This window comes from Malus sylvestris, chromosome 15, assembly GCF_916048215.2.
Source record: "Malus sylvestris chromosome 15, drMalSylv7.2, whole genome shotgun sequence".
Lineage (NCBI taxonomy): Eukaryota > Viridiplantae > Streptophyta > Magnoliopsida > Rosales > Rosaceae > Malus > Malus sylvestris.
Window position 1 is genome coordinate 23014476 of NC_062274.1, and position 16307 is coordinate 23030782.

At 34.2% G+C, this 16307-nt stretch overlaps 1 protein-coding gene across 2 annotated transcripts; it reads right to left on the reverse strand.

Annotated features, from left to right (window-relative positions):
* Positions 1 to 9253: 9253 nt before the first annotated feature.
* On the reverse strand, positions 9254 to 14837 carry LOC126601226 (probable vacuolar amino acid transporter YPQ1). Of its 2 annotated transcripts, XM_050267901.1 has the most exons (12): positions 14453 to 14836; positions 14244 to 14286; positions 13982 to 14008; positions 13493 to 13591; positions 13259 to 13365; positions 12041 to 12215; positions 10820 to 10921; positions 10556 to 10651; positions 10334 to 10354; positions 10177 to 10235; positions 10008 to 10098; positions 9254 to 9654 (listed from the first exon to the last, which is right to left on the reverse strand). In XM_050267901.1, exons 1-12 carry the CDS (start codon positions 14674 to 14676, stop codon positions 9550 to 9552), a joined length of 1149 nt encoding a protein of 382 aa, XP_050123858.1. In that variant the 5' UTR covers positions 14677 to 14836; the 3' UTR covers positions 9254 to 9549. The 2 variants fall into 2 exon arrangements, with proteins under 2 accessions (XP_050123858.1, XP_050123859.1); XM_050267902.1 differs by lacking the exon at positions 10556 to 10651 and having other exon boundaries at positions 14453 to 14837.
* Positions 14838 to 16307: the final 1470 nt, after the last annotated feature.

The following is a 16307-nucleotide window of genomic DNA, read 5'->3' on the forward strand; positions in this document are numbered from 1 at the left end:
GTGGAGAACTGAAATCTCTTGTCTATTTTTTGGGCCGTACTTTAATTTTATATTGATGCATTTATACAAGAAATGTATGAATAGACTTGTCTGTGCGTAAACCTTGTATGGAATGATATAGATTGTTTGGATGTAACCTTGATGGAAACATGCATGTATGATAGTGTTGACATTGAATTAAAGTATGAGGAATTTTAATGTGGGTTACTGTCGATTTAATTATGTTATCATGGGATTAATTGACATATTATCGTTTATGATCTGTTTTATTTTATTTTGAAAATTGTGGAGTTCAAGATCTTGTCTTATGTATTGGGTTTTATGACTGTTAGGGGCAAAAAATTTCACCCATAAGTCCAAAGCCAATTGTTGCGTATACATCACAAGCTGAGTTTAAATTCATGCACCAAAATGCGAAATGAGGGGTATGTAAATTTACAATCATGGCATGCTAATAAATAATAGTTTATAAATTGGACATTTATAAATTGTGACAAGCCCATGCAAATTACGTATACTTATCATGCCAAGCCATATTATAATATTACCGGTTATAATAAATCTCACCAATCACGCAACGTGCTTAAGTAGGCCAAGCCGTGTAACGGGGCTTGCTAATTGAATGGTGATGTGGATCGTTACATAAGTTCATTGGGCCTACGTAAAATTAAGGTTGTGAAAGATTTTTGGCTGCTTTGGATCACCAAAAATCGAAGCCCATGTTCTAACTCCACATAGGAAAGCTTGAGAGAGAACATACTCATTTTTCCCTTTTTCCTTACAAACCAAATAGGACACTTAGAAAACAACCAAAACTCAAAGCTGAGTTGACTGAATCAAATGTGATCACGTTTTAACCTAGAGCTGCACACCTCTTTAATAAGTAGAGAAATAACATTTCATCTCCAAGCTCATACAGGAACAACGAGGTGGGAGAATGCACCATGCACAGCAAGCTTTCTTAGGCCTCGTTTGGTAGTACTTTTTTTCTTACCAACAACTCTTTCACTTTAAAGTTGAGTAATAAAAAAGTTTTTGACAAAAATGATATATCCTGCTTATTTTAAAAGCAATGCCCTCCAGACAGTAGCTTTTAAAAGTAACATGTGAGAGCTTTTAAAAGTTGCTTTAATAAAAAACGGAGTTGAGTCTTTAATGAATATTTTCAATTCCTGTAATACCCTTATTAATTTTCAATCCATATGATACCCTAGTTAGTTTAACCTTCCACACTCATTTTATCTCTTAGAGAACAAAATGACCACCAATTACCACTACAAACACTCACCTTACACCACCATTGTCATTACCACAACCATTGTTGCTACCACCACCACCACCTCCTCCTCCACAACAGCCATCACAACCGCTATGACCACCATTGCCACCACTATCGTTGCCACCGCCACCGCCTCCATTACCACCATAACCATAGCAACCACCACAACCACAATCACCAATATTGTCACTGTTGTGCGCCTCTACTAGCATACCTCCACTTTTGTTGTTGCCATCACCACAACCACCACCACCACAACCACCAACATCACCACCACTGCCCTTGCCACCATCCCCACTACCATGTCCAATTTTGTCAGTATATACATTTATATCAGTTCTACATTATAATTTACCAAACCCTTTTATACTGCTTTTCATATTCATAACAATTTTAAGAATACAGTTTATCCAACACTTTTATGTCACAGTTGATTATTATTAAACTACAACAAAAGTAGTTTTTTTTTTTAAAGGGTAACTCCCAAACTGGCCCTTAGTCCTTATAAAACCACATAAGTATTAAAAATCCTAGATTATCCATCATTAAATCATGTAAGAAAGCACAAACTCTCTCTCACACTAGAAAAACAAAATATGAAATTGATACAATAGAAAATTGTGCATTTTCAACGAGTTATTCATAGGGTAAACCTCTCTCTATGTATTTTCATGAACGATTCCAGTCCTTATTGTATCAACAGAAGACACCTATCTTATGCAATATGATGATTTTCTTTTATTAGATATTAGTCACAACATATGCACGCTTGTATTAGATATATTAGTCATTAAATATGTAATATGATGATTTTCTTGTATCAGATATAAAATAGCGATATGCTGTAAAATTAAACAAGACAAAAACTTGTTTCCATCATGATAAGAAAAATAGATGCACGAGAACATACCACCAAAAATAGCTAAAGAATCTCTTCTAAGTCACTGGGTCACCCTTGTTCTCTTTAATACATGATTTTATTTGGTCTATATGTTTGATTACCAATGCTGATTCCTAGAGATTGCTAGAAATCTAGTCTGAAGACAAATTCAACTAGTCAGAAGTAGTAAAATTCCTGCACATCTAGTCGTTACTTTAATTGTCTTTGAACTCCTTTAAAATTCTAAAATACAAATATGGTTGACATGCATATATATATGTATATGTGCGTGTATATACTACGATTAACTGGATCCAGTGCATATGTTGTTCATACCTTCATGTGTGATTTAAAAAGCAATTCAATAAAAGTAACTAATGATTTATTAATTTATTTTATAGGATTGCAAAACAATCTAGCTCGTATGCGAAAAAGAGAATAGTTTTCATAGCAATAATGCTAAATTCACAAATTATGTATCAGCATGCGCACATCGATTAACTTGTTGAAACCTAAAAAAATTGAAAATAAGATGGTAGAATACAAGCATAAATCTAAGAACTTTAGACTGGCACTTGTGATTTACATTGGTATAGAAAAGTCTTATTAAAAGATGATTACGTACTTATCCATTTGGTGAAATTAATTTGAATATATATGAAAACTGATAATCTTGCCACTTAGAACTTAACAATGAGATTATGTTGGTTTTCTATATGAATTTTATTAAGAGAATCGTATGGCAGAAAAAGTGACATTTGCTCTCACACAAAGGTACTGTTGAACTAAAGCCTATTATTAGTTGAGCATAGAGCTTTCAGCTGATAGAGAAGAAAAGGACTACTTTGATCGATCGTGATTTCATCTTCATTGGTTTCTAAATGTTTGCTTCTTGTTCAATTGTTCATTCAACTCATGGCATGAATGTTTACTGTAGTTGTGATTTATAATTAGGTTAATCTTCGATCTTGTAAAAGTTGTTTTGATATCACCGAAGAGAATTGAAGCTCCAAAATTCTAAAGCGAAATCACAGGAACGATAATGCTACTAGCTCTCAAAACTTTGATGTGACCGCCAACTCACAATATTTTAAATTAGGCATCATGGGACGTTGGAGTTGTAGGGTTGTGAAGGAGAAATTAAATGCTCTCCGATCGAGAACCAAGAACCAAGAACCAGTTTTTCTGGCCGCGGGATCTTGGCGTTGCAGCCATGCACGGGACTATTGTTAGTTGCGTCCCTTTTATTGGGATTAAATGTTTAATTAGTGAATTTGGATCACTTTTATGCATAAACTAATTGTGCATGTATTAATATATTGTAGATTGTCAAGCTTAGTCTGCTTATCAAAGTGTTTTTCTTCATCTAAAAACCGCGATCAAACATGGGAGGTTAATGTGAACTCCTAGGGTTATATTTGTATATTATGAGTTACAAAGTCAATTGTCAGGTGCAGTTAGTTAAATCCTTATATTGAGTAAATCTTAATCGAACAGTGGATGGTCTAATAGAAAATGTAGAAATCGAGCTTTTTATATGCATTTGGAACATGAAAACACTGACCACATACCTACAAGACCCTAGCAGCTGAGTTACTATGTATACTGAGTTGTTACATCAGCTAGTTCATCCTTGTCTAGTAAGTTACAATTCAAAGAAAAATGAATCCTCCCTCAGATTACCTTGAACATTATTTAGTACGAATAGTGTTAGTAGCCACTTCAACTAGCATAAGGACTAGTAGTTGTTTGCTTTCAAAAAATGGTAGCTAAATGTCTAAAGTCCATTTGTGAGGGTTCTCTTTGATTAAGTCAAGTTATCCAAACAAAACCCTGTTTGGCCCCTTCCCAAATTATGCCCAAGTCATAGTAATATATATATATATATATATATATATATATATATATATATACCCTTTATGCAAAGGGATCTCCATTTTTTTTTTTTTTAACAATGGGTATATGTATATATACAAAGAAAATTTATTAAAGAAACTACCACGTCAGAAATTGTAATAATAGACAATTACAAGTAACTATTTTCAAAGAATATGTCAAGTACTTCATATCTATTTAAACAACTGAAACTATGTGCGTGTAGAAAGAACTTTTGGATTGCACATTTTCTTATCTAGGTTGAAATTGCATCTCCGTAGTTCAGAAGCATGTAAAGATAGATGAAAAATTCCATCAAAGTTCTCAACTACATTAAAAAGTTCTCAACTACATTAATTGGATGATCTCTCTGTTTTTTGCTTTCTTGATCGGTAATCTAGGCTCTCATTCACTGTCCAATGCCATACATTATCCAAACCCAAACCCTGAAATATTTGTATATTATATACATGGGCTTAACGCGTTTGTGGAAGGTTGCCCCTGTAGGCTTGTTTCAACAAGGCTCTGAATGTCGGGCCCAGAAATTAAACTTTGCAAAATTTATTCCTAGACTTGATATGCAATCAAACGAATTTGGCTCCTCTTCAGATCTTGTTGTCCGGAAGCCAAGAACTAAAAAAATTGGGTCCTTATTTGTGTGGAAGAGAGATCAGAAGTTTTGATATATGTGAAGTAGGTTAATAGAATGAGTTAATGAAGGCTGACATATTCAATTTTAGAAGTCTAGATTGTCTGGTCCTTGATCTAAGGACAATACGATCTAAAAAAGATCTTTTGTCCCAATCAAACAAAGAGCTCATAAGATCCTTTGTGAAAGATGGAGGCAAATTTTTTGTGAAAGATAGTTTACCTCACAATCCCATTTCTTTTGCAACACTAGAAATGAATATTTCAGGCCATATGCTTTTCTTGAGAAATTGAATTCTCTATAAAGTAAAGGTAAGATACAAGAAAGCTACTTCATGTCTAATTAACTATATGCTAAAATCTATTTCATGTCTTACCTCTAGTAAACTAACTGTTTTATATAAGTTTGATCACACTATAAATCTTATTGCATTTGTAGCTTGTACTCATACCACTCATTGCTAATTCCACATTTTCTTTGTGAATGACATACTTTACTTTGTAAATATTGGAGGGAACTAAAGGATTAATGCCCTCGTACTAAAAAATTTGGTCGCGTACAAGCCTCATTAAATGATTCGGCTGCAGGTCCGAACCCGTCTCCTTCTGACCTTTGTCTTCCTCGCTAGATTATTCACTTGCAAGTCTAAGCCCGTCCTCATATCCATCCCTACTATTAAGTTCTACTTCGCTAGATGATTAACTTGCAAGTCCAAGCCCGTCCTCATATCCATCCCTACTATCAGGTTCTACTTATGAAGCGATATCACCAATGCCATCTTAAAGGACAGCTCCAATTCTTTGCAGAATTATCAGAGAGATGGGCCATATGGTCCACTTCCAACAATACCGATGTTATCCCCAACTTGGTAATTATCACCAGCACAATCCGTCAGGTGTGGGGTTTTATCACAAAAGGCATCGGTATTAGTTGGAGTGGGATTAGGGTATTTAAACTCTTCTTTTGTCATTAATACAGTCGATGTGGGACATTTTAACATGCCCCCTCACATAGGACTTAATTAGTAGGTCACACGTGGGAGATCCACACATTGACAACCACATGGAGCCAAGGGGACTCACCCTACATGCGGGGCCAAAGAACCCACCATCATCGCGCGGGGCCAAGGGGACCCACTCATCAAGTGGCAGTACAATACAGGCTCTCCAATCGACAACCACGTGGAGCCAAGGAGACTCACCCTACACGTGGGGCCAAGAAACTCACCATCATCGTGCAGGGCCAAAGGGACCCACCCATCACGTGGCAGTATGGTACGAGCCCGCTCCCTGACTATGATACCATATAGAATTATCAGAGAGACGGGTTATACGACCCACTTTCAACAACACCGATATTGTCCCTAACTTGGTAATTACCACCTGCACAATCCGTAAGGTATGAGGTTTTATCACAAAAGGTCTTGGTATTAGTTAGTGTGGGATTAGGGTATTTAAACTCTTATTTTATCATTGATACGGTCGATGTGGGACATTTCAATACACCCACTCACTTGGGGCCCAATTAGTGGGTCACACGTGGGAGATCCACACATCGACAACCACGTGGAGCCAAAGGGACTTACCTTACACGAGGGGCCAAAGAACCCATCATCATTGCGCGGGACCAAGGGGACCCACCCATCACGTGGCGGTACAGTACAGGGCTGCTCCCTGACTTTGATACCATATAGAATTATCAGATAGACGGGTTATACAACACACTTCCAAAAACACCGATATTGTCCCCAACTTGGTAATTACCACCTGCATAATCCGTCAGATGTGGGGTTTTTTCACAAAAGACCTCAGTATTAGTTGGAGTGGGATTAAGGTATTTAAACTCTTCTTTTGTCATTGATACGGTCGATGTGGTTATAGTCACGTATATACCAAGATTATTCATATTACACACACACACACACACATATTGCACGATTTAGTCTATAAGAAAGACTTTATTTTGTTAGAGAGCTCCCTCCCTCTCGGAAAAATCAATCAAACAACTAAATGCAAATGAACGAAACATGAACAGAACCGTATCTCTGGTACCGGCGCTACTACTTTTCTTCAATAAAAGAGAACAATATTTAATTACAATTACACAGATTTGATTAAATTTCTCTCTTAAGTCATACAAGCAGCTCTGGCTCTAAGCATTAGAAGTTTGGGACTACAAAAAGAGCAGAAATAACTTAAATTGTTTGGGACTACAAAAAGAGCAGAAATAACTTAAATTGTTCACTGAATGATAATTCTTTGTCCAACTCTTAAAACATCAGCAATATTGATTCTTGAATGCTAATATAGTAATATATCTCAATATTTAGTGCAAATACATTTCCACTTTTTCATTATTCCTAAAGGCAAAGAGTAGTGAAGGGAGCCCAAACTCCACATCATATAAAGGCATGACCAACGTAAAGAGAGTAGTCTAGGGTTTAGCTTATATACTAGATCGAATAACCAAAATAATATATCCGATTGTCATTTTAGAATCTCTAGTACTTTTCAATTTATCCTTCAAATGCAGAGTAAGTGGTTAAGATAGTAACCCATATGCGCGGGCAACTTGTTGGTGTCAAAACTATAAGGGAGTCTGGATTGGATTTAACATGTATTTTTCTCAAATGTTGATTTCAGTCTCAGTATCGTGGAATGGCTTGAGAAAAAGAGAGAATATGTGTGCTACTATTGGAGGTTGTCAACCGACAGTGTTTGTGTTTGAATGTATGAGAAGGTTGCGTGTTGACTTCTTAACCAAATGATTATGCACCGGGTGCGATGCTAATTCATATAAGTTTTTTTTTATGCCTCGAGCGAACAAGGACTTAAAATTCAATGTAACTTTTCTGTTTTTACCTCAAATGCAAACAAAAAGTATTGGAAACTAATAAGGAAAAAAAACAGAATGTAATCATTTCATGATGGAGTCAAGATTACAAACGTTTATAAAAGTCGAATCTAGGCCGATGAGCCGAGCTACATGACTAGATATGTAAATTGACTGAAAATGTAAAGAAGTCAGTAAAACTATTGCAAGATTTAGGCTATAAAGGGTGAGATAATGCTAAAGGAGTCCACTGAGATTAGTGGTATCAAATTGGACTTAGTACAGAACATATGCCTCAGTAAGGAAATCAAGGTGATCAGAATGACACATTAATCGAATCATACCATGGTGTCGCAAAGATATAAGAGTTTTAGATCTTAGGGACGTAGGTAGTGTTTGCTTTGAATGAAGGCTTTGAGGTTGTAGCTGAAGGTTTGTTGAAGAGCCATTGGGTTTGTACTAAAAACAATTGAGTTGATTGAAGAACCACTTAAGGTTTTGTTTAATCGTAGAGATTGAGTTTAACAAAGGTCGTGAGCTTGAAGACGTCTGGTTCTTCTTATAAATAACGAAGAAAGAGAAACATCGATCTTACTATGAGCTAAAGCACGAGTATATCAGTCATTTGGTGTGACAGTGACTATAATTCTTGGTTTGTGGACCTCGGTTGTGTTTTATGGCGGTTCGCACGATCGCAGTGGTGATAATAGCATGTTATATGACGTGTACGTCAACATTTAAGGAAGCGAGATATTTTATGGGTAAGTTGTCTACGAGGCAAATGCACTTGAGGGAGGAATCTATTTGTGCCCTCGGATGAGTTAGAGTGGAGTGAGCTAGTCATCCTAGACCCAAGATATGATCCTCAATTAGGTTTTGAAGGTGGATAGGAGTTGTGCAATTTTGTGTAGATAAAAGTAGTTCGGCCCCATAGTACACCTTATTTTTATGGGAAATTTAACGAAAAACTCCAAATACTGTTCACTTTAACGAAAAACCAATTTTTACACTAAAAAGTCAATCATGGTACTATTCATTTTATCATTTATTTTGTCCTTATTGTTAAAACTTAAAGTTTTCAAGCGATTTTCATTAGTTTTCCTTATTTTTATTTGTAGCCTAAACACAACTGCCCTGAACACTCTTAAATTCAAATTTTTAGCAATTTTTTTATTTTGATCTAATGGTTCAAATTATTATTTTTAAATCAAACGTAAAAAAAGATCCAACGCCTGAAATTTAGATCCAAAGGTCAAAATAATATAATAATTAGAATAGATCCAGTGTAAACAATTTTCCCACACTTTATATGTACCCATTGATTTGTTCGGTTCGTTGAGTGATTGGTTGGTTTCTATACTGAAATTTGATTGATTTGGTTGGTTGAGTGGTTGATTAATGTTATTTGTTCAATATTGAAGATTGTCAGATTTTTTTTTTAAAGTTAAAACATTCATAAATTGAATTACGATAACACAAAGTTAGAAAAAATTTCTTGCCCAAAAAAATTAGCATTAAACAGTTGCACTTAATTTAATTTAGGTTTTTGAGGGTTGGTGAAATACACTGTTCACATAGATGAATTATGTTCTTTAGTGGACCTGAATATTTGAATTTAGGTCCATAGGTTTGCGTTGGTCTAGCGACACAATTATGTAATTGCATTGGTGATACCCACCAAACGTGTTAGGTGATGAAAATGGCTTTCCCTGGTAAATAAATTAAACAGCATCATCAGTTAAGACTAAAGCCACATAAACATAGTATTTATCACTGTCAACGGGGGAGAAGGCCTCAAGCCCATTACTGCTACTGCTTGACCTGACTCACAATCGCTGTCAGCATTTTCACATTCGTAACTTACGATGATCATGCTCCCAAGAAACAAATTAAAAAAGGAAATTCCTAATTCGACAAAATTAAAATACAGATTATGATCATTCACTCGACAAGAACAACCCGAGCAATAATAAGGAGATAGAAAGATTAATTATGGTGCTCTAGATTTGGATATGATTTCAGCATGCAAGTGCTTCAAGAAGCTGCAGCATGATTTGCTTCCTTATAGTACGTGTAGTCTTCTTCACCTCTTGTAGTCCCTTTCCTCCAGTGTTTATAGTATATGTACTGCAAAATTATCTGTTGTTATGCTTGTCAAGGGATATCATTAAATCATATGTATCATACTTACAATTACCAATCACATTGTTGGCCACATTTCTCACATTTCACTTATGTAAAAGACCAGGGAACAAAGTAATCGGTAAGTATAGTAAGTACAGTAATTACTAAATGTAACATAAAGTTGGGACTATTATAACACATACTTTTATTTGTCATATTCACCGACCACATCTGGTCACATTCCTCACATTTCACTTACGTTAAAGATGTGCTAACAAAGTGATCAGTAAATATCGTAGATGTTGTAATTACTAAATGTATCATAAAGTTGAACTGTTTTAATATGCATGAGGACTAGCAAAGGATACAAATAAGTCAAGTGCCACACAAACTGCAGCATCGAGCAACCATGGCATGTTGGCCTGAATGCTGTCCCACTTGGTACTTCTTACAAGTATGCTGCAAATTGGAATATTCAAACAAATTAATTGAGAAGCATGAGGAAATGAAGATAAAAGTAGAGGGAGTACTGCATACCTTCCCACATAAGTGACATTTGCGATCAGTGCAAAGACGAACATTAGAGGATTCAATCCCTGTATGCACAAAACCAATAGTTTTAAACAGCTGGATTATATGCTGATCATATGCAATTAAATACAATTACAAAAGGAATCAAAAAGTAAAGAATTACCTCCACACTTCCTCTTTTAATCTGGCCAATGTAAATCACACAGCGACTAAGTTAGGAACGTCCAAAACAAAATCGATAAATAGGGTAAAATAAACGTTTTGATAGTGGCAGAGATACGAATGAATAAAAAACAGTAAGAAGTGCATCTCCTTTATATATCAGCTGTGCCTATTTAATTCAAAGGCCAAGGATAACTCCTTATTTAGTAAAATGTATACGCACATTTAACCAAATCTGAGGGAGTCGACCGCCCATGTATATAGCAGCCATTAGCCAGCCCAGCCATTGACCAAAGGTACTATGCTCAACTGAGTGTTCCTGTACAAACACTAATATATATATAAAGACTATTTTGGATGAAAAAAATGTTCTCGTTGGATTGTTAAACAACATAACAGTGTAAATCTAGACTAATTAAGGATCATGTGAATTTTCACATAAGCGGTATTAATAGATAAATATAGTTCGTGTGACCGCCAATCATACCTGCAAGAGTTTCCTCCCAGTTACTCCCAGGTATACTTGTGCCAAACCCTTTGTTTGTGAAGGCAAGTTAAGCGATGTTGCTAGAAATGTTCCGTACCCTGCCTGGAATTATAGTACACAAAGTGGTGAGCAAATCAAAACAAGAGTATACTGCCGATTTGCCCCCTGAACTATCACCCAACTTTCGATTTTCCCCCTGAACTTTTTAATTGGAAAATTAAGAACTTAAACTAATTTTTTTGGCCGATTTGCCCCCTGCTGTCAATTTTTCATTCATTCCATCCAAATTTTTGTTAAATGGAAGCATATGCACAACATGTGTGGGTAGTTCGGTCGTTTCATTCTTTAAAATAATTGAAAACCTTAGATTTCTAAAATATAAACCTATGCAAATATGTGTGATTCTATAGCTTTTGTATCTAAAGATCTAGTGAAATGACACTTTTGTCCACAAATGAGAGTTACGTGGTTTGCATATGATAAGAGTTAACGTTAATTTGGATGAAATCTATGAAAAACTAACTGTAGGGGGGAAATTGGCCAAAAAAAAATAGTTTAAGTCCTTAATTTTCCAATTAAAAAGTTCAGGGGGGAAATTGAAAGTTGGGTGATAGTTCAGGGGGCAAATCGACAGTTTACTCATCAAAACAATATAGTATAGGAAACATGTGTTAATTAATTATGTTTTGCTATTTTTTAAAGAGTACGACTACATATATATGTCAACTCGTCATTCCTAACTGATGTGACACAAAATGTAACAATTGTTATTAAAGGTGAATAGTTTTAGGCAAAGATGTGATATCACACATCCTATTTTACTTCTCTCACACATTTTTAATTTTTGACCGTCGGATCGAATGAATTGAAAAAGATCAACAGACAAAAATTATCAAGGGTATGTGAGAAGTAAAATGGAGTGTGTGGATAGCACATCCCTTAGGCAATGTATAAAGGAGACAGATTGTCTGCCCTTCTGTTTGGGTGACCTTCTCATCCCCTCTTATATGTACGGTCACGGTTAAGCCATGTCAACATTTTATATTTTTATTGTTTTTTTTCTTATTATCTCTATAAAGACTTAATATAAAATATTGACGTGATTTAACTATGACTGTACAAAATAAGAGGGGATAAAAATGACATCCAAATAGAACGGCAGACAATCTGCCTCCATGTATAAAATGACCATAAGTCGGAAACTAGATTTGTGAGGCTCACCAATCTTGGGATTGGCCTAGGCTGGGTAACAGAGTTCTTGTTGGATGTAACTGGAGCTGACTCATCCTCAGAAGATGAGTCACTGTCTATTGTCATTGCAGAAGGGCCACTTCTAGCTGCCCTCATATACGTTCGAAACGGCGGAGTGCCACTGCCAGCCAAAGATCTCGCTGACCTGAAAAAATTAAGGATAAATTAGGTTTACATTATTCTTTTTGCTATTTTATTGATTAAAATTCTATTCATTTTTAATTTTTGATCAAGATTCTTGGGTATTAATAACATCATTAATTATTTGAATAATAATTTTTTTTTAAATTTTAAATATATTCCTTTAGTGTTAAAAATGTTACAATTAGTATATTTATATTTATGGTTAAATTTTTTATCATACATTTTTAGTTTTAGTTGTGCCCATATATTAGTTTCTTTTTGTGCCCATATTTTTTTAAAGTTTTAATTATGTTTGTACTTATGTGTATACCGTCACGTGACATTGTATATTTAATCAGTGATAGAAAAATTATATATGGTATATTTATGTTTTATGCCTAAACTTTGTATCATGTATTTATATTTTTAGTTTGTACCCACTTTTAATTTGCAACATTTTTTTTTAAATTTGTAGTATTTTATTTTTAGTTTTTTTTGTACCTATGTATTAATTTCTTTTAGCGCCTATATTTTTAAAAATTCATTTGTACTCATAATTTTTTAATCTTTTATTTGTACCCTAATTTATTTATAATGTACTCATTCTTCTTTATTAATGTTCCACTTTGTTATATGTGAAATGTACCAATTTTTTTAACACTATGGATACATTCTTTTGCCATTTATTATTTCTTATTTTTACATATTTTTTATCCATTTATTCAATCAAAATGTTTGAGTTTTTTTATTGTAACCATTTCTAATAGTATTATAATGAGGGATTTTAAATTTATAGGATTATATATCTCATAAAATATCAAACAATTAATGTCAAAACTATAAAAATATAACTATTAATTGTAATATAATGAGGTGTACAAAGTAAAGGGACTTTGATCGATCAAACTTTGAATACCATTAAGCTTTTAGTCAAAGAATGTTAAGGATTAGGGACCGCATCCAAAGTATCCCAATTGATTAACAAGAATCTCTGTTTTATCAATTCAGTTAAGATACACATAATTATGGAACATATATCTGTGGAAGTTGTAGGAGGTTACATACGTATAGTAGAACTCCCTTTTAGGAGTGGCTTTGGGTGAAGCACTTGGTATTGGAATGCCTGAATCAGCCAACTTTGGATTCAATGGTTTTTTATTCTCTTCTTCATCCTAATTACATGATAATTGATCATTAGACCCTCGTATTACCAGCCGGCCGGCTTCAGTTAATAACAATAATTCAGAAAATAATTGATGGATTGAGGGCCAAAAATTAAAATTGAAATGGATGTTGTACCTTCTGTCTTGCTGTGATATTTCGGCATTTCCACCATGTATAGATGTAGTCATAGTACACACTTTGCAATACTAATACTACAGTACTTGCTGTGTAGAGCTATTAATTAAAGAAAAATAAAAGAACATGTCATAAACTAAAGTTTTTAAAAAAGCGATATTACTAATATAAGGAGAGAGTTTAAACTTGAAATGTGGTGGACTGAAAGAAAAAAAAAACCTAGCCACCAAAGTAATCCTTCACTCCATAAACTAAAATTCTCATTCACAAAATTAAAGTAATTAATGACCTACTTAATGCCCAGTGACTCCCCTAAATTAATGGGATTAATTTGGACAAATATTATAAAAAAAAAACTAGGTCCTACTATAGACTCGGACATGGGCCTAACGTGTCGTGAATTTTAACTTTATCATTTCTTGCTACAAGTTGTAATGAAAAGCAAATATATATAGAAACGTAACCCAAAGTTTTTTGAGATGCAATTACCAGAGCTGTGTACAACTGGGTCGGCAACTGCATCAAAAAAATGGCTACAATTAAAATATTTTACACCAGAAACTTAACAAAGTTAACGGAAAAAAAATCTGACAGTATATGGTGGAGACCCTGTCATGCATCAAGATAAAGATAATGGTTTTAACCAGAGCCAATCTCACCCGCTGATGGTTTTCTGGACCACCAGACTAACAAACAACATAACTATGGCAGATAGAAAGACAATATATAGCAATTTGCTGGGTTAACTCACCGTTGCTGGTTCCAGAAAACAACCCAATAAATTAAACACATCCCTGCATGAAACCCAAAAGAAAATATTTTAATTAATTAATTAATTAATTTTTAATAACATATTACATAACTTTAAACCACCTTTTTCTATTTAGGGAAGAGGGAGATTTGAGCACTGAGAAATGAAATATTACTGGACTAAGAGTTAGTCGTCAGTCAAAAACTAACCCGGCGACCCAAGTGCAAAGGAAGGCGAGGGAGACTCCGTGGCTGGACTTGGTGTGAAAGTTTGTGATGATTTGAGGAACTTCAGCCACCCCCCAACACACCAAGCTTATCATACCAAAAACAAACGAGATGTCATCGTTGAGATTGCAAAGGCAGTCCTTGAAATACTTCTGAATCCAACGCGAGCATGGTTTGTTCTCCGCCACACAATAAGAGAGAGGCATTCTCTCTGGCTGTCACTGAGTGGCTACTGAGTCTTGTTTTGTTGGTGGTTTTCCAATTTTCAAAGCTGATGAAAATGGTTTTTTGGGGAGAGAGAGAGAGGCAGCAATACTTATGAAGTAAAAAACACAACACAAGACAACATATTACAGAGGAAGTGAGGAATCATATAGAAGCCTAGAGTATCCCCTAAAAGTCTTGTCTGTTTATTGGGTCAAATTGTAAATATGTAAAAGGGCAATGCTAAACATGTGGCATGCCTAGTTTTTAGCCCGATGTACTCAAAAGTATATGTGTCTGTTTGTTGGTGGAAAAGAAAATAGTATGCCGGGTGGGGGAGTGTGTGGTGATGAGCATATTCTATATAGATTAAAGGTGGATAGATTAAATTTATAAATAAAGTTTTGAAAACTAAAGTATATGACAATTAATGATTGATTTATTACTTAAACGTTGATAAACGTGTTTCTTTCTATTAGTGACATATCATTTAGTTTACAAATTTAGCCTCCATAGTATTATCCTTCTATAATACCATGATGTTTTTTATTTGCCTAAGAAATATTAATTAATCTTATATATAAAGCCGGCAGGGCTTTTGAATACTTATTTTTGAGGTCACAAGCTTCACAAATAAAAAATAAAAAATAAAAAAAGTGGACAGAAATGCATTTCAAACAAAAAAACTTCAAAAGCAGTCCAAAATAATGCATCAAATGTGGCAGGAATATTTTCGTCATTTTAACAGTGTTTTTAAATAATTAATTTTGTTTTAATTTTTATAATTAGTACCTTATAATAGGCTAGTAATAATGTAATTCAATCCATTGTTCATTAAATGTTATTTTCTTTATTTTTAAACACATTCAAAACATCTTAAGAGGCATATAATGCTGGTTATAAAAAAAGTTTTTTGCACCAGCATAATAATGTGATTAAATTAGTTGTCAAATGATTTTTTTTTTAACAAACGATATTATCTACACTAAGGGGGTGTGCTTAGCCTCGTAATCAGCTAGCAATAATGTGATTTAATCAATTGTTTATTAAATATTATTTTCTCTATTCTTAATGTAAATTCAACAGAGGTCTATTTTATTATGTGAATTCAGCTGCTTTGATTGGTTTATGAGGGGTTTCTTCTAGGATGATCTAAGATTATTCATTTAATTGAAATATTTGACTTTCCTTTTGTCAATTTACGATATAAGTACATTTAAAAGGTGTGAATCGAACGTAACACGTCGTGATTCAAAAAATATTTTATGTATGCGTGAGCACGTGCATGAAGGCTAGTATCAATAAAAGAGAGCTTTGAAAAGTTCACACTGGTAAATCATTCCTATATGAGTAGTTGAAACGGACAAAAATATAGGCGGAAATGTATCTCAGAAAGGCTAAAATACTTTATATATGCTATTGCTTTTAAAAAAATTGCTTTGGGTGTCATTAAGTAAGTGAAAGGTTTTAGGTTTAAATGTTTCTAGTGATATTTTATTTCATTTATAAGCAAGAAATTTTAGATTTAATTCTCGTCAAAGATGAATTTGAATAAAATTACTATAACTAATCCATTGTGTTGCTTAGCCTCCCGAATGCTAAAAGTGTTTATGGAAACTTTTTATACAAATGT